The sequence below is a fragment of the Triturus cristatus genome, chromosome 6 (assembly GCF_964204655.1).
Source record: "Triturus cristatus chromosome 6, aTriCri1.1, whole genome shotgun sequence".
Classification (NCBI taxonomy): Eukaryota; Metazoa; Chordata; class Amphibia; order Caudata; family Salamandridae; genus Triturus; species Triturus cristatus.
Genome location: NC_140589.1, coordinates 1,821,987,375 through 1,822,010,971, shown reverse-complemented (window position 1 = coordinate 1,822,010,971; position 23,597 = coordinate 1,821,987,375). Strand labels below are relative to the sequence as shown.

Sequence of the window (23,597 nt, the reverse complement as noted above, 5' to 3'; positions counted from 1 at the left end):
TGCTCTAGACACACTCATGACAAGTGGTACTGCCCCAGTGCTAACCGCATGCTCTAGACACACTCATGACAAGTGGTACTGTCCCAGTGTTAACCACAGGCTCTAGACACACATGACAAGTGGTACTGCCCCAGTGCTAACCATGTGCTCTAGACACACTCATGGCAAGTGGTACTGCCCCAGTGCTAACCGCATGCTCTAGACACACTCATGACAAGTGGTACTGCCCCAGTGATACCCACATGCTCTAGACACACTCATGACAAGTGGTACTGCCCCAGGGCTAACCACGTGCTCTAGACACACTCATGGCAAGTGGTACTGCCCCAGTGCTAACCGCGTGCTCTAGACACACTCATGACAAGTGGTACTGCCCCAGTGCTAACCACGTGCTCTAGACACACTCATGGCAAGTGGTACTGCCCCAGTGCTAACCACATGCTCTAGACACACTCATGACAAGTGGCACTGGCCCAGTGTTAACCACATGCGCTAGACACACTCATGACAAGTGGTACTGCCCCAGTGTTAACCACATGCTCTAGATACACTCATGACAAGTGGTACTTCCCCAGTGCTAACCGCATGCTCTAGACACACTCATAACAAGTGGTGCTGCCCCAGTGCTAACTGCATGCTCTAGACACACTCATGACAAGTGGTACTGCCCCAGTGATACCCACATGCTCTAGACACACTCATGACAAGTGGTACTGCCCCAGTGCTAACCACGTGCTCTAGACACACTCATGACAAGTGGTACTGCCCCAGTGCTAACCACGTGCTCTAGACACACTCATGGCAAGTGGTACTGCCCCAGTGCTAACCACATGCTCTAGACACACTCATGACAAGTGGTACTGCCCCAGTGCTAACCGCATGCTCTAGACACACTCATGACAAGTGGTACTGCCCCAGTGCTAACCGCATGCTCTAGACACACTCATGACAAGTGGTACTGCCCCAGTGATACCCACATGCTCTAGACACACTCATGACAAGTGGTACTGCCCTAGGGCTAACCACGTGCTCTAGACACACTCATGACAAGTGGTACTGTCCCAGTGTTAACCACATGCTCTAGACACACTCATGACAAGTGGTACTGCCCCAGTGCTAACCGCATGCTCTAGACACACTCATGACAAGTGGTACTGCCCCAGTGCTAACCACGTGCTCTAGACACACTCATGGCAAGTGGTACTGCCCCAGTGCTAACCACATGCTCTAGACACACTCATGACAAGTGGTACTGCCCCAGTGCTAACCGCATGCTCTAGACACACTCATGACAAGTGATACTGCCCCAGTGCTAACCGCATGCTCTAGACACACTCATGACAAGTGGTACTGCCCCAGTGATACTCACATGCTCTAGACACACTCATGACAAGTGGTACTGCCCCAGGGCTAACCACGTGCTCTAGACACACTCATGACAAGTGGTACTGTCCCAGTGTTAACCACAGGCTCTAGACACACATGACAAGTGGTACTGCCCCAGTGCTAACCATGTGCTCTAGACACACTCATGGCAAGTGGTACTGCCCCAGTGCTAACCGCATGCTCTAGACACACTCATGACAAGTGGTACTGCCCCAGTGATACCCACATGCTCTAGACACACTCATGACAAGTGGTACTGCCCCAGGGCTAACCACGTGCTCTAGACACACTCATGGCAAGTGGTACTGCCCCAGTGTTAACCACATGCTCTAGACACACTCATGACAAGTGGTACTGCCCCAGTGCTAACCACGTGCTCTAGACACACTCATGGCAAGTGGTACTGCCCCAGTGCTAACCGCGTGCTCTAGACACACTCATGACAAGTGGTACTGCCCCAGTGCTAACCACGTGCTCTAGACACACTCATGGCAAGTGGTACTGCCCCAGTGCTAACCACATGCTCTAGACACACTCATGACAAGTGGCACTGGCCCAGTGTTAACCACATGCGCTAGACACACTCATGACAAGTGGTACTGCCCCAGTGTTAACCACATGCTCTAGATACACTCATGACAAGTGGTACTTCCCCAGTGCTAACCGCATGCTCTAGACACACTCATGACAAGTGGTACTGCCCCAGTGCTAACTGCATGCTCTAGACACACTCATGACAAGTGGTACTGCCCCAGTGATATCCACATGCTCTAGACACACTCATGACAAGTGGTACTGCCCCAGTGCTAACCACATGCTCTAGACACACTCATGACAAGTGGTACTGCCCCAGTGCTAACCACGTGCTCTAGACACACTCATGGCAAGTGGTACTGCCCCAGTGCTAACCACATGCTCTAGACACACTCATGACAAGTGGTACTGCCCCAGTGCTAACCGCATGCTCTAGACACACTCATGACAAGTGGTACTGCCCCAGTGATACCCACATGCTCTAGACACACTCATGACAAGTGGTACTGCCCCAGGGCTAACCACGTGCTCTAGACACACTCATGACAAGTGGTACTGTCCCAGTGTTAACCACATGCTCTAGACACACTCATGACAAGTGGTACTGCCCCAGTGCTAACCGCATGCTCTAGACACACTCATGACAAGTGGTACTGCCCCAGTGATACCCACATGCTCTAGACACACTCATGACAAGTGGTACTGCCCCAGGGCTAACCACGTGCTCTAGACACACTCATGAGAAGTGGTACTGTCCCAGTGTTAACCACATGCTCTAGACACACTCATGACAAGTGGTACTGCCCCAGTGCTAACCGCATGCTCTAGACACACTCATGACAAGTGGTACTGCCCCAGTGCTAACCACGTGCTCTAGACACACTCATGGCAAGTGGTACTGCCCCAGTGCTAACCGCATGCTCTAGACACACTCATGACAAGTGGTACTGCCCCAGTGCTAACCACATGCTCTAGACACACTCATGACAAGTGGTACTGTCCCAGTGTTAACCACAGGCTCTAGACACACATGACAAGTGGTACTGCCCCAGTGTTAACCACATGCTCTAGACACACTCATGACAAGTGGTACTGCCCCAGTGCTAACCACATGCTATAGACACACTCATGACAAGTGGTACTGCCCCAGTGCTAACCACAGGCTCTAGACACACATGACAAGTGGTACTGGCCCAGTGTTAACCACATGCTCTAGACACACTCATGACAAGTGGTACTGCCCCAGTGCTAACCGCGTGCTCTAGACACACTCATGACAAGTGGTAGTGCCCCAATGTTAACCACGTGCGCTAGACACACTCATGACAAGTGGTACTGTCCCAGTGTTAACCACATGCTCTAGACACACTCATGACAAGTGGTACTGCCCCAGTGTTAACCGCATGCGCTAGACACACTCATGACAAGTGGTACTGTCCCAGTGCTAACCAAAGGCTCTAGACACACTCATGACAAGTGGTACTGCCCCAGTGTTAACCACATGCTCTAGACACACTCATGACAAGTGGTACTGCCCCAATGTTAACCTCATGCGCTAGACACACTCATGACAAGTGGTACTGTCCCAGTGTTAACCACATGTGCTAGACACACTCATGACAAGTGGTACTTCCCCAGTGCTAACCGCATGCTCTAGACACACTCATGACAAGTGGTACTGTCCCAGTGTTAACCACAGGATCTAGACACACATGACAAGTGGTACTGCCCCAGTGTTAACCACATGCTCTAGACACACTCATCACAAGTGGTACTGCCCCAGTGTTAACCGCATGCGCTAGACACACTAATGACAAGTGGTAGTGTCCCAGTGTTAACCACATGCGCTAGACACACTAATGACAAGTGGTACTGCCCCAGTGTTAACCACATGCGCTAGACACACTCATGACAAGTGGTACTGTCCCAGTGTTAACCACATGCGCTAGACACACTCATGACAAGTGGTACTGCCCCAGTGTTAACCACATGCTCTAGATACACTCATGACAAGTGGTACTTCCCCAGTGCTAACCGCATGCTCTAGACACACTCATGACAAGTGGTACTGCCCCAGTGCTAACTGCATGCTCTAGACACACTCATGACAAGTGGTACTGCCCCAGTGATACCCACATGCTCTAGACACACTCATGACAAGTGGTACTGCCCCAGTGCTAACCACGTGCTCTAGACACACTCATGACAAGTGGTACTGCCCCAGTGCTAACCACGTGCTCTAGACACACTCATGGCAAGTGGTACTGCCCCAGTGCTAACCATATGCTCTAGACACACTCATGACAAGTGGTACTGCCCCAGTGCTAACCGCATGCTCTAGACACACTCATGACAAGTGGTACTGCCCCAGTGATACCCACATGCTCTAGACACACTCATGACAAGTGGTACTGCCCCAGGGCTAACCACGTGCTCTAGACACACTCATGACAAGTGGTACTGTCCCAGTGTTAACCACATGCTCTAGACACACTCATGACAAGTGGTACTGCCCCAGTGCTAACCGCATGCTCTAGACACACTCATGACAAGTGGTACTGCCCCAGTGCTAACCACGTGCTCTAGACACACTCATGGCAAGTGGTACTGCCCCAGTGCTAACCACATGCTCTAGACACACTCATGACAAGTGGTACTGCCCCAGTGCTAACCGCATGCTCTAGACACACTCATGACAAGTGATACTGCCCCAGTGCTAACCGCATGCTCTAGACACACTCATGACAAGTGGTACTGCCCCAGTGATACTCACATGCTCTAGACACACTCATGACAAGTGGTACTGCCCCAGGGCTAACCACGTGCTCTAGACACACTCATGACAAGTGGTACTGTCCCAGTGTTAACCACAGGCTCTAGACACACATGACAAGTGGTACTGCCCCAGTGCTAACCATGTGCTCTAGACACACTCATGGCAAGTGGTACTGCCCCAGTGCTAACCGCATGCTCTAGACACACTCATGACAAGTGGTACTGCCCCAGTGATACCCACATGCTCTAGACACACTCATGACAAGTGGTACTGCCCCAGGGCTAACCACGTGCTCTAGACACACTCATGGCAAGTGGTACTGCCCCAGTGCTAACCGCGTGCTCTAGACACAATCATGACAAGTGGTACTGCCCCAGTGCTAACCACGTGCTCTAGACACACTCATGGCAAGTGGTACTGCCCCAGTGCTAACCACATGCTCTAGACACACTCATGACAAGTGGCACTGGCCCAGTGTTAACCACATGCGCTAGACACACTCATGACAAGTGGTACTGCCCCAGTGTTAACCACATGCTCTAGATACACTCATGACAAGTGGTACTTCCCCAGTGCTAACCGCATGCTCTAGACACACTCATGACAAGTGGTACTGCCCCAGTGCTAACTGCATGCTCTAGACACACTCATGACAAGTGGTACTGCCCCAGTGATACCCACATGCTCTAGACACACTCATGACAAGTGGTACTGCCCCAGTGCTAACCACGTGCTCTAGACACACTCATGACAAGTGGTACTGCCCCAGTGCTAACCACGTGCTCTAGACACACTCATGGCAAGTGGTACTGCCCCAGTGCTAACCACATGCTCTAGACACACTCATGACAAGTGGTACTGCCCCAGTGCTAACCGCATGCTCTAGACACACTCATGACAAGTGGTACTGCCCCAGTGCTAACCGCATGCTCTAGACACACTCATTATTATTATTATTATTATTATTTATTTTTATAGAGCGCGTAGTCACCCGTAGGTATCCCAGCGCTAAGATCAGTACAACTGGGGGGTCAGCGGGGGCAGGGAAGGAGGTTGGTTAGGGGAAAAGGTGGGTTTTCAATTGCTTCCTGAACCGTAGGTAATTAGGTTCAGTTCTCAGGAGGTGAGGTAGGGCGTTCCAGAGGCGTGCGGTGTGAACCGAGAAGCGTCTTCCTCCTGTTCGTGCCTTCTTCACTCTGGGGGTGACGATAAGACGTTCCTGGTCGGAGCGGAGGGATCTAGGGGCTTTGTAGGGTTTGATAAATTTTTCCAGGCTTGGGGGGCCATTGTTTTGGAGCAGTCTATGTGCCAGGCAGAGGGCCTTGAACTTCACACGTTCTCTCACCGGGAGCCAGTGGAGACGCTTCAGAGCTGGTTTGACCGAAGCTCTGGCAGGGGTGTTAGTGAGGATCCGGGCAGCTGCATTTTGGACCCTTTGTAGTTTGTTCATGGTTGCCTCTGGGGCCCCTAAGTAGATGGAATTACTAAAGTCGAGCCTGGAGAGTATCAGGCCTTGAATCAACAGTTTCTGGGATTTGTGGGGGAGCAGGGGCAAGATCTTTCGAATTGATCTGAGCAGCCCAAAGCACGTCCCGGCTACCTTTTTTGCTTGTGTTGCAAATGAGAGGTCCTTATCAAGCCAAACACCCAGGCTTTTTACCTCTGGTTTGGGGTCTGGGAGCGGGCCTAAACTGGGTGGCCAGATGTTAAGTAGTGGAGAGGGTCCCTTCTGACCAAGGAGGAGAATGTCAGTCTTTGAACCGTTAAGTTTCAGAGACGATCTGTTCATCCATCCTTGTATCTGTGTAAGACAGTTGTACAGGTCCGCAGGTTGTTGTCTGGGATGTGAAAGGGACACCACTAACTGTGTGTCATCAGCATAACTAACGATGCTCACCCCGAATGGAGTAACAACCTCCTCCAATGGGGACATGTATATGTTAAATAATGTGGGGCTAAGGGAGGAGCCCTGAGGCACGCCACATTGGAGGGGAGTGTCGGACGAGCGGGTGTTATTCTCCCAGATTTGAAAGGAGCGTTGACTCAGAAAGGACGATAGCCAGGACAGGGCAGTTCCTTCAACACCGACGCTCCTGAGTCGTTGGATAAGAAGCTGGTGATTGACGGTGTCGAAGGCCGCACTCAGGTCGAGGAGGATCACTGCCACTGATCCTCCTTCGTCTAAGAGTGCTCTGGCCTCTTCCACCGCCACGAGGAGGGCGATGTCGGTGCCCTGCCCGGGGCGGAATCCCGTCTGCGAACTTTTTAGACGGTTGTTGTACTCCAGAAATTGTGAAAGTTTTCTGTTCACGAGCTTTTCCGCGATCTTGCTAGTTCCCGGGAGGAGGGAGATTGGTCTATAATTTGCTAGGTCGGCAGGATCCAGGGAAGGTTTTTTTAAAAGTGCCTTGACGACTGCCGCCTTCCAGCTGGGGGGGACGATTCCTTGTTGAAGGGTGGCGTTAATAAGGTGGGTAAGGGAGCGAGCGATCGTGGGTGCTACCTTTTTGAGAATACGTAAGGGGGCCGGATCCCTGGGAGACCCGCTTTTAATGATGTTCAGCGTATCTATGACCTCTTCTGCCGTCACTTGTCCCCAGGAAGTGAGACATGGGGGGGTAAGAGAGTTGTGGGCTTCTTTTTCCTCGCTCGAGCTTATGGATGGAATGGAGTCGCGTATTTTTTGGATTTTCTCCTTGAAGAAATTCGCTAATTTGTAGCACTTTTCCTCATCAACTTTGGGATCTGGGGGGTCTCTCGGTCTCGGGTCCGGGATTTTGAGGAGTTCGTTTAAGATGGTGAAAGATTCCTTACTGGAGCTAGCGGATTGTTCTATTCTTTCTTGGAAGAATAGAGTTTTGGTATTGCGGAGGGTGGTTTTATAGTTTTGTAAGGCGGTGTGATAGGCAGCCTTCTTTTCATTAGATTTATCCTTTCTCCAGGAGCGTTCTGTTCTCTTACATTCCTGTCGAAGGGATTTGAGTGCCGGAGTGTACCAAGGGGCAGGAGTCACTCTTTTGGTATGTTTAAGGGTGATAGTATTGGGGAGGAGTTTATCCAGTGAGGATGTGAGCCAAAAATTGAACTGTTCGTCGGCCGTGACCGGGTCCGTGGAGAGGATAGGTGTAGAATCTGAGAGCAAACTGGCCCATTCCACCGGTTCGAGCTTGTGCCAACGTCGGTCTGTCACTCGTATTTTGGGGGGTTGGGGACGTGCAATGGTAAGGTGCCAGAAAAAGGGAACAAGGAAGTGGTCTGACCAGGGGAGAGGGATGGGGGGACCCGAGGTGATATCCCTGATGTTGGTCAGGACGGGGTCCAAAAGGTGACCCTTGTCATGGGTAGGTTCGTTGTTGATCAGTCGGATATTGAAAGATCTAAGGTCCTGAAGAAGATCCGAAGCTGAGGAATCTGTGGGGTCATTAAGGTGAAGGTTAAGATCGCCCACGACGAGAAAGTTCGAGGCGGAGGAGACTGATTGTGACGCGATATCAGTGAGGGCGTTGAGGAAATTCCCTAGTGTCCCCGGAGGGCGGTAGAGCAACAGTCCTGAAAGGGAGTGTGCCGGGGAAATTTGAAGGGCAAAGTAGCAGCTTTCGCAGTCTTCAATGTTGGCATTGCTAATCCTACAGGCCAGATGTTCTCTGTAGATGATTGCCAGCCCTCCTCCTCTCCCTTTAGGTCTATGTAAGGTTTGAATGAGATATCCTGGGGGTAGGGCATTGACAATGTCCGAGTCCGTGCTGGTGGAGAGCCAGGTTTCTGTGAGAAACAGAGCGGCCAGGCCATAATCCTGTATCAGCAAATTGATTTCGTGCGCATGCTTAGGGAGGGAGCGGCAGTTAAGGAGGCCCATCTGTAGTCCCGGCTTTCCCGGGCCGTATTCGGCTGAGTTACATCGTGCGCAATTGACAAAGGGTTTACCTTCGGCTTGGACATAGTGGCAGTCCTGAGTTTTTTTCTGGTGAAGGGCCCGAAGCATGTCACTTGTGTACACCAGGCGATCCTGCAGCAAATCCCGCAGGGTTCCTGGGCCTGGGTCCGGCTGGGCCCGGACGGGCCCAGACGGGCTTGCCTTTGGCGCGCCTTCGGCGCGCTGATGGCGCCCGCTGCGCACGTCCGCTGCGTGTCCGAGTACTGTGCATAGTTTTATGCAGAAAGAGGACGTGGGGGGCGTGGCCTGGAGAAGTGGGCGTGGCCTGTGAACAGGCTCAGTCGCTGATGGCGGTGCTTGCGAGTTCCCTACCCCGTGGCAGCGTTCAGATGGGCTGCGCGTGTAATTAGGTGCCGGATAGATGCCCCAACCAGCCTAACAGGTAAGGGAGAAGTACGCAAGTTTTAAAACAATTTTACATAAGTATTTAAAAAACGAACCAATTTCTAGCAAAGCTCCCGGCTGTGCCTCAGGAGTACAGATACTAAGAAGGGCTGGGCGTCGGTGCTTATATAGTCAGGGGGGGGGGCGTGGCCTGGAGAAGTGGGCGTGGCCTGTGAACAGGCTCAGTCGCTGATGGCGGTGCTTGCAAGTTCCCTACCCCGTGGCAGCGTTCAGATGGGCTGCGCGGGTAATTAGGTGCCGGATAGATGCCCCAACCAGCCTAACAGGTAAGGGAGAAGTACGCAAGTTTTAGAACAATTTTACATAAGTATTTAAAAAAAAACGAACCAATTTCTAGCAAAGCTCCCGGCTGTGCCTCAGGAGTACAGATACTAAGAAGGGCTGGGCGTCGGTGCTTATATAGTCAGGGGGAGCGTGGCCTGGAGAAGTGGGCGTGGCCTGTGAACAGGCTCGGTCGCCGATGGTGGTGCTTGCGAGTTCCCTACCCCGTGGCAGCGTTCAGATGGGCTGCCTTGGTAATTAGGTGCCGGATAGATGCCCCAACCAGCCTAACAGGTAAGGGAGAAGTACGCAAGTTTTAAAAAATTTTACATAAGTATAAAAAAACGAACCAATTTCTAGCAAAGCTCCCGGCTGTGCCTCAGGAGTACAGATACTAAGAAGGGCTGGGCGTCGGTGCTTATATAGTCAGGGGGGGCGTGGCCTGGAGAAGTGGGCGTGGCCTGTGAACAGGCTCGGTCGCTGATGGTGGTGCTTGCGAGTTCCCTACCCCGTGGCAGCGTTCAGATGGGCTGCGCGGGTAATTAGGTGCCGGATAGATGCCCCAACCAGCCTAACAGGTAAGGGAGAAGTACGCAAGTTTTAAAACAATTTTACATAAGTATTTAAAAAAACGAACCAGTTTCTAGCAAAGCTCCCGGCTGTGCCTCAGGAGTACAGATACTAAGAAGGGCTGGGCGTCGGTGCTTATATAGTCAGGGGGCGTGGCCTGGAGAAGTGGGCGTGGCCTGTGAACAGGCTCGGTCGCTGATGGTGGTGCTTGCGAGTTCCCTACCCCGTGGCAGCGTTCAGATGGGCTGCGCGGGTAATTAGGTGCCGGATAGATGCCCCAACCAGCCTAACAGGTAAGGGAGAAGTACGCAAGTTTTAAAACAATTTTAAATAAGTATAAAAAACGAACCAATTTCTAGCAAAGCTCCCGGCTGTGCCTCAGGAGTACAGATACTAAGAAGGGCTGGGTGTCGGTGCTTATATAGTCAGGGGGGCGTGGCCTAGAGAAGTGGGCGTGGCCTGTGAACAGGCTCGGTCGCTGATGGTGGTGCTTGCGAGTTCCCTACCCCGTGGCAGCGTTCAGATGGGCTGCACGGGTAATTAGGTGCCGGATAGATGCCCCAACCAGCCTAACAGGTAAGGGAGAAGTACGCAAGTTTTAAAACAATTTTACATAAGTTTAAAAAAACGAACCAATTTCTAGCAAGCTCCCGGCTGTGCCTCAGGAGTACAGATACTAAGAAGGGCTGGGCGTCGGTGCTTATATAGTCAGGGGGGGGGCGTGGCCTGGAGAAGTGGGCATGGCCTGTGAACAGGCTCGGTCGCTGATGGCGGTGCTTGCGAGTTCCCTACCCCGTGGCAGCGTTCAGATGGGCTGCGCGGGTAATTAGGTGGCGGATAGATGCCCCAACCAGCCTAACAGGTAAGGGAGAAGTACGCAAGTTTTAAAACAATTTTACATAAGTATTTAAAAAACGAACCAGTTTCTAGCAAAGCTCCCGGCTGTGCCTCAGGAGTACAGATACTAAGAAGGGCTGGGCGTCGGTGCTTATATAGTCAGGGGGGGGCGTGGCCTGGAGAAGTGGGCGTGGCCTGTGAACAGGCTCGGTCGCTGATGGTGGTGCTTGCGAGTTCCCTACCCCGTGGCAGCGTTCAGATGGGCTGCGCGGGTAATTAGGTGCCGGATAGATGCCCCAACCAGCCTAACAGGTAAGGGAGAAGTACGCAAGTTTTAAAACAATTTTAAATAAGTATAAAAAACGAACCAATTTCTAGCAAAGCTCCCGGCTGTGCCTCAGGAGTACAGATACTGACAAGTGGTACTGCCCCAGTGATACCCACATGCTCTAGACACACTCATGACAAGTGGTACTGCCCCAGGGCTAACCACGTGCTCTAGACACACTCATGACAAGTGGTACTGTCCCAGTGTTAACCACATGCTCTAGACACACTCATGACAAGTGGTACTGCCCCAGTGCTAACCGCATGCTCTAGACACACTCAAGACAAGTGGTACTGCCCCAGTGCTAACCACGTGCTCTAGACACACTCATGGCAAGTGGTACTGCCCCAGTGCTAACCACATGCTCTAGACACACTCATGACAAGTGGTACTGCCCCAGTGCTAACCGCATGCTCTAGACACACTCATGACAAGTGATACTGCCCCAGTGCTAACCGCATGCTCTAGACACACTCATGACAAGTGGTACTGCCCCAGTGATACTCACATGCTCTAGACACACTCATGACAAGTGGTACTGCCCCAGGGCTAACCACGTGCTCTAGACACACTCATGACAAGTGGTACTGTCCCAGTGTTAACCACAGTCTCTAGACACACATGACAAGTGGTACTGCCCCAGTGCTAACCATGTGCTCTAGACACACTCATGGCAAGTGGTACTGCCCCAGTGCTAACCGCATGCTCTAGACACACTCATGGCAAGTGGTACTGCCCCAGTGATACCCACATGCTCTAGACACACTCATGACAAGTGGTACTGCCCCAGGGCTAACCACGTGCTCTAGACACACTCATGGCAAGTGGTACTGCCCCAGTGTTAACCACATGCTCTAGACACACTCATGACAAGTGGTACTGCCCCAGTGCTAACCGCATGCTCTAGACACACTCATGACAAGTGGTACTGCCCCAGTGCTAACCACGTGCTCTAGACACACTCATGGCAAGTGGTACTGCCCCAGTGCTAACCACATGCTCTAGACACACTCATGACAAGTGGTACTGCCCCAGTGCTAACCGCATGCTCTAGACACACTCATGACAAGTGATACTGCCCCAGTGCTAACCGCATGCTCTAGACACACTCATGACAAGTGGTACTGCCCCAGTGTTAACCACATGCTCTAGACACACTCATGACAAGTGGTACTGCCCCAGTGCTAACCACGTGCTCTAGACACACTCATGGCAAGTGGTACTGCCCCAGTGCTAACCGCGTGCTCTAGACACACTCATGACAAGTGGTACTGCCCCAGTGCTAACCACGTGCTCTAGACACACTCATGGCAAGTGGTACTGCCCGAGTGCTAACCACATGCTCTAGACACACTCATGACAAGTGGCACTGGCCCAGTGTTAACCACATGCGCTAGACACACTCATGACAAGTGGTACTGCCCCAGTGTTAACCACATGCTCTAGATACACTCATGACAAGTGGTACTTCCCCAGTGCTAACCGCATGCTCTAGACACACTCATGACAAGTGGTGCTGCCCCAGTGCTAACCGCATGCTCTAGACACACTCATGACTAGTGGTACTGCCCCAGTGATACCCACATGCTCTAGACACACTCATGACAAGTGGTACTGCCCCAGGGCTAACCACGTGCTCTAGACACACTCATGACAAGTGGTACTGCCCAGTGCTAACCACAGGCTCTAGACACACATGACAAGTGGTACTTCCCCAGTGCTAACCGCATGCTCTAGACACACTCATGACAAGTGGTACTGCCCCAGTGCTAACTGCATGCTCTAGACACACTCAAGACAAGTGGTACTGCCCCAGTGATACCCACATGCTCTAGACACACTCATGACAAGTGGTACTGCCCCAGTGCTAACTGCATGCTCTAGACACACTCATGACAAGTGGTACTGCCCCAGTGCTAACTGCATACTCTAGACACACTCATGACAAGTGGTACTGCCCCAGTGTTAACTACATGCTCTAGACACACTCATGACAAGTGGTACTGCCCCAGTGTTAACCACATGCTCTAGATACACTCATGACAAGTGGTACTTCCCCAGTGCTAACCGCATGCTCTAGACACACTCATGACAAGTGGTACTGCCCCAGTGCTAACTGCATGCTCTAGACACACTCATGACAAGTGGTACTGCCCCAGTGCTAACCGCATGCTCTAGACACACTCATGACAAGTGGTACTGCCCCAGTGATACCCACATGCTCTAGACACACTCATGACAAGTGGTACTGCCCCAGGGCTAACCACGTGCTCTAGACACACTCATGACAAGTGGTACTGCCCAGTGCTAACCACAGGCTCTAGACACACATGACAAGTGGTACTTCCCCAGTGCTAACCGCATGCTCTAGACACACTCATGACAAGTGGTACTGCCCCAGTGCTAACTGCATGCTCTAGACACACTCAAGACAAGTGGTACTGCCCCAGTGATACCCACATGCTCTAGACACACTCATGACAAGTGGTACTGCCCCAGTGCTAACCACGTGCTCTAGACACACTCATGACAAGTGGTACTGCCCCAGTGCTAACTGCATGCTCTAGACACACTCATGACAAGTGGTACTGCCCCAGTGTTAACTACATGCTCTAGACACACTCATGACAAGTGGTACTGCCCAGTGCTAACCGCATGCTCTAGACACACTCATGACAAGTGGTACTGCCCCAGTGTTAACCACATGCTCTAGACACACTCATGACAAGTGGTACTGCCCCAGTGTTAACTACATGCTCTAGACACACTCATGACAAGTGGTACTGCCCCAGTGCTAACCGCATGCTCTAGACACACTCATGACAAGTGGTACTGCCCCAGTGCTAACCGCATGCTCTAGACACACTCATGACAAGTGATACTGCCCCAGTGCTAACCGCATGCTCTAGACACACTCATGACAAGTGGTACTGCCCCAGTGATACTCACATGCTCTAGACACACTCATGACAAGTGGTACTGCCCAGTGCTAACCACGTGCTCTAGACACACTCATGACAAGTGGTACTGCCCCAGTGCTAACCACGTGCTCTAGACACACTCATGACAAGTGGTACTGCCCCAGTGCTAACCACGTGCTCTAGACACACTCATGGCAAGTGGTACTGCCCCAGTGCTAACCGCGTGCTCTAGACACACTCATGACAAGTGGTACTGCCCCAGTGCTAACCACGTGCTCTAGACACACTCATGGCAAGTGGTACTGCCCCAGTGCTAACCACATGCTCTAGACACACTCATGACAAGTGGCACTGGCCCAGTGTTAACCACATGCGCTAGACACACTCATGACAAGTGGTACTGCCCCAGTGTTAACCACATGCTCTAGATACACTCATGACAAGTGGTACTTCCCCAGTGCTAACCGCATGCTCTAGACACACTCATGACAAGTGGTGCTGCCCCAGTGCTAACCGCATGCTCTAGACACACTCATGACAAGTGGTACTGCCCCAGTGATACCCGCATGCTCTAGACACACTCATGACAAGTGGTACTGCCCCAGGCTAACCACGTGCTCTAGACACACTCATGACAAGTGGTACTGCCCAGTGCTAACCACAGGCTCTAGACACACATGACAAGTGGTACTTCCCCAGTGCTAACCGCATGCTCTAGACACACTCATGACAAGTGGTACTGCCCCAGTGCTAACTGCATGCTCTAGACACACTCAAGACAAGTGGTACTGCCCCAGTGCTAACTGCATGCTCTAGACACACTCATGACAAGTGGTACTGCCCCAGTGCTAACTGCATGCTCTAGACACACTCAAGACAAGTGGTACTTCCCCAGGGCTAACCACATGCTCTAGACACACTCATGACAAGTGGTACTGCCCCAGTGCTAACCGCATGCTCTAGACACACTCATGACAAGTGGTACTGCCCCAGTGATACCCACATGCTCTAGACACACTCATGACAAGTGATACTGCCCCAGGGCTAACCACGTGCTCTAGACACACTCAAGACAAGTGGTACTGCCCCAGTGATACCCACATGCTCTAGACACACTCATGACAAGTGGTACTGCCCCAGTGCTAACTGCATGCTCTAGACACACTCATGACAAGTGGTACTGCCCCAGTGCTAACTGCATGCTCTAGACACACTCATGACAAGTGGTACTGCCCCAGTGTTAACTACATGCTCTAGACACACTCATGACAAGTGGTACTGCCCCAGTGTTAACCACATGCTCTAGATACACTCATGACAAGTGGTACTTCCCCAGTGCTCACCGCATGCTCTAGACACACTCATGACAAGTGGTACTGCCCCAGTGCTAACTGCATGCTCTAGACACACTCATGACAAGTGGTACTGCCCCAGTGCTAACCGCATGCTCTAGACACACTCATGACAAGTGGTACTGCCCCAGTGATACCCACATGCTCTAGACACACTCATGACAAGTGGTACTGCCCCAGGGCTAACCACGTGCTCTAGACACACTCATGACAAGTGGTACTGCCCAGTGCTAACCACAGGCTCTAGACACACATGACAAGTGGTACTTCCCCAGTGCTAACCGCATGCTCTAGACACACTCATGACAAGTGGTACTGCCCCAGTGCTAACTGCATGCTCTAGACACACTCAAGACAAGTGGTACTGCCCCAGTGATACCCACATGCTCTAGACACACTCATGACAAGTGGTACTGCCCCAGTGCTAACCACGTGCTCTAGACACACTCATGACAAGTGGTACTGCCCCAGTGCTAACTGCATGCTCTAGACACACTCATGACAAGTGATACTGCCCCAGTGTTAACTACATGCTCTAGACACACTCATGACAAGTGGTACTGCCCAGTGCTAACCGCATGCTCTAGACACACTCATGACAAGTGGTACTGCCCCAGTGTTAACCACATGCTCTAGACACACTCATGACAAGTGGTACTGCCCCAGTGTTAACTACATGCTCTAGACACACTCATGACAAGTGGTACTGCCCCAGTGCTAACCGCATGCTCTAGACACACTCATGACAAGTGGTACTGCCCCAGTGCTAACCGCATGCTCTAGACACACTCATGACAAGTGATACTGCCCCAGTGCTAACCGCATGCTCTAGACACACTCATGACAAGTGGTACTGCCCCAGTGATACTCACATGCTCTAGACACACTCATGACAAGTGGTACTGCCCAGTGCTAACCACGTGCTCTAGACACACTCATGACAAGTGGTACTGCTCCAGTGCTAACCACGTGCTCTAGACACACTCATGGCAAGTGGTACTGCCCCAGTGTTAACCACATGCTCTAGACACACTCATGACAAGTGGTACTGCCCCAGTGCTAACCACGTGCTCTAGACACACTCATGGCAAGTGGTACTGCCCCGGGGTAACCGCGTGCTCTAGACACACTCATGACAAGTGGTACTGCCCCAGTGCTAACCACGTGCTCTAGACACACTCATGGCAAGTGGTACTGCCCCAGTGCTAACCACATGCTCTAGACACACTCATGACAAGTGGCACTGGCCCAGTGTTAACCACATGCGCTAGACACACTCATGACAAGTGGTACTGCCCCAGTGTTAACCACATGCTCTAGATACACTCATGACAAGTGGTACTTCCCCAGTGCTAACCGCATGCTCTAGACACACTCATGACAAGTGGTGCTGCCCCAGTGCTAACCGCATGCTCTAGACACACTCATGACAAGTGGTACTGCCCCAGTGATACCCACATGCTCTAGACACACTCATGACAAGTGGTACTGCCCCAGGGCTAACCACGTGCTCTAGACACACTCATGACAAGTGGTACTGCCCAGTGCTAACCACAGGCTCTAGACACACATGACAAGTGGTACTTCCCCAGTGCTAACCGCATGCTCTAGACACACTCATGACAAGTGGTACTGCCCCAGTGCTAACTGCATGCTCTAGACACACTCATGACAAGTGGTACTGCCCCAGTGTTAACTACATGCTCTAGACACACTCATGACAAGTGGTACTGCCCCAGTGTTAACCACATGCTCTAGACACACTCATGGCAAGTGGCACTGCCCCAGTGCTAACCGCATGCTCTAGACACACTCATGACAAGTGGTACTGCCCCAGTGCTAACTGCATGCTCTAGACACACTCATGACAAGTGGTACTGCCCCAGTGCTAACCGCATGCTCTAGACACACTCATGACAAGTGGTGCTGCCCCAGTGCTAACCGCATGCTCTAGACACACTCATGACAAGTGGTACTGCCCCAGTGATACCCACATGCTCTAGACACACTCATGACAAGTGGTACTGCCCCAGGGCTAACCACGTGCTCTAGACACACTCATGACAAGTGGTACTGCCCCAGTGCTAACTGCATGCTCTAGACACACTCATGACAAGTGGTACTGCCCCAGTGTTAACTACATGCTCTAGACACACTCATGACAAGTGGTACTGCCCCAGTGCTAACCGCATGCTCTAGACACACTCATGACAAGTGGTACTGCCCAGTGCTAACCACGTGCTCTAGAAACCCCGTGCACACAAACTATTTTGATACAAAGTGTAACGGTTGTCATTTATCACGCTTGTCTTATCTTTCACAATTCAGTACAAGCAACCCCCTTTTGTTTCGCCTGATTGTTGTGTTTTTTGTAAAACTGTCACCTTGTCACTCTTTTGGTTATTTATGTGCTAATTGGATACAGGACTGTGTCCCACTGTGTATTATATTCGTGTTCTGATGGTATTTTCTTTAAAAATGTCTGTGATTAAATCTTACTATCCGGCTGGATAGAAGCCATATAGAATTGATTCCGTTCTATATTTATTCTTTGCCTCTATCTTTCCTCCATCAAGGACCATTGTCTTGCTCAAAAAACTAGAATCACTTGTGGCACATGGTAGTGTAGGCTGTCAATCCATTCTTTACAGAAGTTAGTCACATACTGTTGTCTACGGATATCCGTGTCATGCACTGAACATTCTTGGGGCATGTTATTCCGGTGCTAGTGACTCGCCGCACGTGCCTTATTTATATGCCATTCTTTGCGGTTTTTATTATATGTTTCACAGACACACGTTTTAAACATGTTAATTATGTGTTTGACAAATGGCAACCACATATGCCAGAGAGTAGTAATGACATACATCAAATATACACAAACGGCTAGCCCTGCACATGCTAGTGACGTACTGAACAGGACCGGTGCCATGAGCATGTTGCACTGTTACTAGCGAAGTACTGTGCACTACATGCGTTAGTGGTGTGCCCTCCAGACACTGGTGCTGTACGGCACTGTACAGATACCAGCATGGTGCTGTGGGGCGTCAGTATCAATAGCAGCAAATTCTAGTTATATACCCTAAGGATGCTAGTGACGTGTTCCACCCATGCTTGTGAAATGCTTTAGAAACACTAGTATAAACTCTACAGGCCATGGACGCGGGCTTGTGGCATCCTGCGTTCTACAGATGTTAGCGACATGTTATACAGATGTTGGGGACAGCCTACACATTTATCTCTGATACGCTCCACGTGTCCTATTCACATGTTCTAGACATTTTAGCCACATTTTCTGTAGATGAAGTAACATTCTGTGCAGATGTTCAGAACGTGTTCCACACATGATAGTGACATGCTCCACAGATGCTAGTGATATGTTCAATAGAAGCTTGTGACATGTTTTAGACACATTAATGACGTGTTTTTTTAAAGTCTGTAAGAGACAAACTTCGTTCATGGCAGCGACCACGCATGACGAGCGCATGCTCAGCGATGGCAACTGTACTAGAAGCATGCTATATATAAGTGATGTGGGGCACGGTGCGTCGATGGTGTACGCACGCTAGTGACGCGCAGATCTGCTGTACAGGTGTTAACAGCGCGCACGCTACAGAAGCACGTGACAGGTGCTGCCCTGCATCTGGACACATACTGTGGTGGTTGCCGCCTCGTGTGTGCTTCGAAGACCCTGCTGACACGCTATGGTGATACCGAAAGTAGAAAACGTTACATTAGAGCCCGCCTTCCTTGCTGGCCCGCAGAGGCCGTGTTATCTGCGAGAGAGGGAGTTGTTGACCTTAAGACCCTGCGCTCGCTCACCGCTTTCTTCTGGCTCTTTTGGGGCTGCAGGCCTCGGTCCTGGCCGCCTCGCTCCCTTCTGTCCTCGCCAGGATACCCAGGTGGGCTGGCGAAGATGTCCCATCCTTGCAGGTCCACGTGGCCTCCGCAGCCCGCGGCTCCGAAGCCCCCATCCATGGTGCGCTCGACGCACGGGGTCCCAGGCAGTGGCCGCGCACCGTCCCGGAGCGGGCCCTTTAAACCATCCCACGGCAACCAAACATCCTCGTGTGCTCATTAGGAACGGAAAACAACTGACTCCGAGAGGATTCCAGAGGGATAATTTACGGCACCTCCGGGCGGTGGGTAGCGAGAGGCGAGAGCGCCGTGTAATAACGCCTTATCTGCTCCAGACGCGTAATGAGGGAACGAGGGGTGGTTGTTGCTCGTCCGGGGAGCCATCCCACGCTACCGGAACGCCCTCTTCTTGGCGCTGCACGTGGAAGAGCGAGGTGGAGAGATAACCGGCTCTCCCATGCGCTTCCGGCCTGCATCGTCCAGCGGTTCTGGCCTCTGGGAGGGATGACGAACCAGGCCTGCCCAGAGATAAAGGAGCCAGAACTGCTTCACCGTCGAACCGGGGAGCACCTGGCAGGTGCAACCCCCTGGGGGAGGCACTGTGCGCGCTGGGCAGGCCCTACCTACGAGGTGTGCTACTCCAGCCTGTTCAATGAGACGCCACACTTATCCGGACTCGAGCACTGGAACCAGGCTTGTCAAAGACACCTCCCACTTGTGCACAGGCTCCCAAGGGTACCCCTCCCAGACCTGCGGTGGTAGCGCCCGTGCCGTTCACCGACCCGCACCAAGACAGACTTGTTTCAAACAATTGATAACTGTCGTTGTGCAAACCTAGGCCTGTGCATTCGACTATTAAACGAGCCCTGGTATAAGAGGGTAGGGGTGGACTAAAAATCGCACCTCGTACTAATGTACAAGTTGTAGTGAGCATACAGTAATGAGTACAATTTACCAAAAATTAATTTGGGATGGTGCTTTTGAGGTTATGCCACACCTTACTCCCAAAGGAGTAAGTTCACGGTGGACCTAGAGATATAATGAACCAACGTAAAAAAAACTAAGGGAAAACCATCGCACTCCAAGAAAACATGTAAGGTCCAAACAGTAGGGACTTGTGTTGAGTAGGAAGTTTTTTTTACTGTAGAAATACGTACGTTTAAGTGTTCCCCAGTACATTCATGTTTCAATAATTCAAATTCTTCAGTTCTTAATACTGGGTGATGACAGCCGACACGTGTTTCATGGCGCAGTGACTCTTTCAAGGCTGTGAAACATTTGTAAACAGAATTGTACATTAGAGAAAGAGAAAACAATATCAAAGAAAACAAGCATTGGCATGGCCAATAAGGCTCGCCTTTGGGACCTTATAAGTGTTTAGCCATGCAACAGTTGTATAACTAAATACTTATAAGCTCCCAAAAGCGAGACCTTTTGGCTATGCCAAGCGGCCGTGCGGCCGCGAAAGTGATTGCGATCAAACATCAAAGCGAAAGTGAAAGTAATTGCGGTAAAGCGTGGTGCGCGCGCCCGCGCACATGCACTGTAGCTCTAGGCTGGCCTGGTAGCACTTTTTGGAGCCCTCCCAATAAGTCTCGCCAGAGCAGCGCATGCACTGGGTCAGGCGAGACCTAAAGAGAGAGAGGCAGGCCTCAAAAAGAGATACCCATTAAACTTCATTGATAGAGAGTGAAGGTGACGCTGCCCTGAACTGCTGGATCCAAAGTAAACATGTGTAGTACATGACTGGACCTGTACCTGTAGTAAGTATAGGTCAAGAAGAAAATGTACTTAAAAAAGAGAAGTACGCAGTGAAAGTTTGCCCAAACCCTGTATCAGAAAAAATATATGTATGATACAAGACCCATAGTGCATTAATAGATGTCAGCGTAAAATAAATACAAATCCTAGAAATTAGATTCGAAGCATGCAAAGATGAGTGGCCATTTGTGCACAGTGGATACAATGTAGTGTCCAAGCTTGACTGGTACTGAGACTCCTGGCACTCGGAGAGCATGTCGTACCAAGGAGCAACAGGTATTTCTTGTATTTCGGAGGGCAGCACTTTGGTGGATGGCCATAGGCTGCTGTGATGAAAAAAGCCAGTATTAAGGAAGAAACAAAAAGAGACAGGCCTCATAAATACTAAGACTGATGCTAGTAGTAAAAGCCCATGGTCCCTCCTGTGTACTTCCAATATGGTAATGACTGGAACACTCACATGTAGACAGCAGAGAACAGTATAAACTAGGCAAAAGGTGCGTAATCTACAGTGGACAGCAAATCTTCTGATAAAAGTAAAATAAAACGGCTCCAAAGTGTTGTGGACAACTGATGAGAAGAAAAAGAGCACATAAGTACATATCGATAAAAATTCCAGGAAGAAAAGGTACCAGTAATGGGGAAGTCACAATAACTATCATGGGAAATTAAGAAAAAAATTATTAAGATAAAAGTTCTCGTTTAAATAAATACATAAGGTATGAAACAAAATCGATGTAGCACACATAAGACTAACCATGTCCTATATGACATGGACGACTAAAAAAATCATAGATTGATAGTAGTGAGGCGGAAAAATTGTAAATTACAAAGATGTCAATGAAAAATGAAGAGACATACACGTTCCAAGCAGCTGGCTAAGCTAGGACTTATAGTCATTCCTGAGTGCAAGGTAATTAATGGAGTGTTAATCAGGACATCAAATTCACAGATATCTTACCAGGTGAGAGACTAAGTAGTCAAACCGTATTATAAGCCAAAGTGGGGACCATGATAAGCTCCTTAAAGCTTAAACTGTGTGCAGTAGAAAAGGGCATAAATGTGGATAGAGAACTACATGTGTTCCTAACAGAATGATATACGTGTTTTTTTTATGCCCACTATTAATCAGTGCTAAAGTGCATATGCTCACTCCTTAAAACATGGTAACATTATCTTAAACCCAATTGGCATCTTTAATTTACATGTTGGTCCCTAGTAAAGTGACACTACATGTGCCCAGGGTCTGCAAATTAAATGCTAATACTAAGCCTGCAGCACTGATTGTGCCACCAATTTAAGTAGCCCTATAAATATTTTTCAGACCTGCCATTGCACCCTCTGTGTGTAGTTTTAAACTGCCACAGCGACCTGAAAAAATAGACCTTTTGCTGGGCCCAAATCTTCCTTTTTAATAAATCTAAGTCACCCCTGGTGCAGGTCCTGGACAATGCAGAGGGCAGGGTGCAGTGTATTTAAAAAATAGAACATGTACTTTGAAGTTTTACATGTCCTGGCAGTGAAAAACTCTTACATTAGTTTTTCACTACTACGAGGCCTACCTCTACCATTGGATAGCATTGGAGTTACCTTATTACATTTAATAAGCTGTAATTTCCATATGGGAGCAGGTAACCAGCTCATTGTGGGTCTTTGGAATGCTAATGATTCTAATGAAAAATCCTAACTTGTGGTGAAGGGGATTTTAAATTACAATTTTGAAAATGCCACTTTTAGAAAGTTGTCATTTTAATGCCATAGCCATTTAGTGCCTATAGCCTGTCCCTGGGTCACATGACTGGGCTAGCTGCCAGTTAGGCTTTGTGTATTCCTCATAGACAGCCATAGACAATAGAGAGCTAAGGTGTGTCTGGATGGGCCATCACTGTCAGGAAGGGAGGGAGGAGCTCGGCCCTGCCCTACTTACACCTGAATAGGGTGGGTTCTGTCCCTGCACAAAGGGCTGCATACTCCTTTTAGTTAGTCTGGAGCCAGCACAATGACGGCAGGACGCCTGGTACCTGGGGACTTCAAAAGGAAACCTCTAGAAGCTTCTACCCCACTTTAAAGGAGCAACTGGGCATAAATACTAGACCTCTTACACCAACTCTTTAGCACAATTCTGGACCTTTGGTACTCCACCAGCAAGAAGGACTGCTGTGCTGCTGAAGGAGTGCCACTCTGCTGGACTGTTGCCCTGCTGCACTCCTGCCTCGCTGGACTTTTCCCTTGCTGTGCTGACCTGCTACCTGTTGCCCTCTTGCCTGGGTGAGAAGGACTGGATCTGCACCCATTGAACCCAGGACACAAAAGTGACTCCAAGGGCTTATTGGCTGCCTCCTGACTAGAGCCTCAGGGTCAGAAGGCTCCAACAATCTTGAACCCAGCACCTGGATCCTGCCATCTGTGAGTCTACCCTACCAAGTAGTGCCACCTCTGTCATGGACCCTTGGGAGTGGGTCTAAGGTGCTCTGTCAGCCTCTGTGTATCCAGCAGAACTGAAGCATCTCCTCTGCTGCGTGGTGCAACCCTGAGCTGACCGGATGCATTGCCGCTGCTGGGTGAATCAGAACAATCATAAAAACCTGCATCACATCGCAACCCATTGCCACATCTGAACTGTCGCTGCGCCACGTATCCTCAGTACAGGCCCTCGCATCACTCATCGACGGCA

The 23,597-nt window shown here is 50.5% G+C and overlaps 1 protein-coding gene across 2 annotated transcripts in view; it reads right to left on the bottom strand.

The window, feature by feature from the left end:
- LOC146822095 (transcription factor 23-like) overlaps positions 1-19,536 on the bottom strand; it is a 110,044-nt gene extending 90,508 nt beyond the window's left edge. Inside the window, exon 1 of one of the 2 annotated variants that reach the window (XM_085609426.1) lies at positions 19,127-19,536. In XM_085609426.1, coding sequence (XP_085465552.1) covers positions 19,127-19,282 — 156 coding nt within the window. In that variant the 5' untranslated portion in view covers positions 19,283-19,536. The remainder of the gene's footprint in view (positions 1-19,126) is intronic. The other variant, XM_085609428.1, reaches the window with a different exon arrangement.
- Between the last annotated feature and the right edge of the window lie 4,061 nt (positions 19,537-23,597).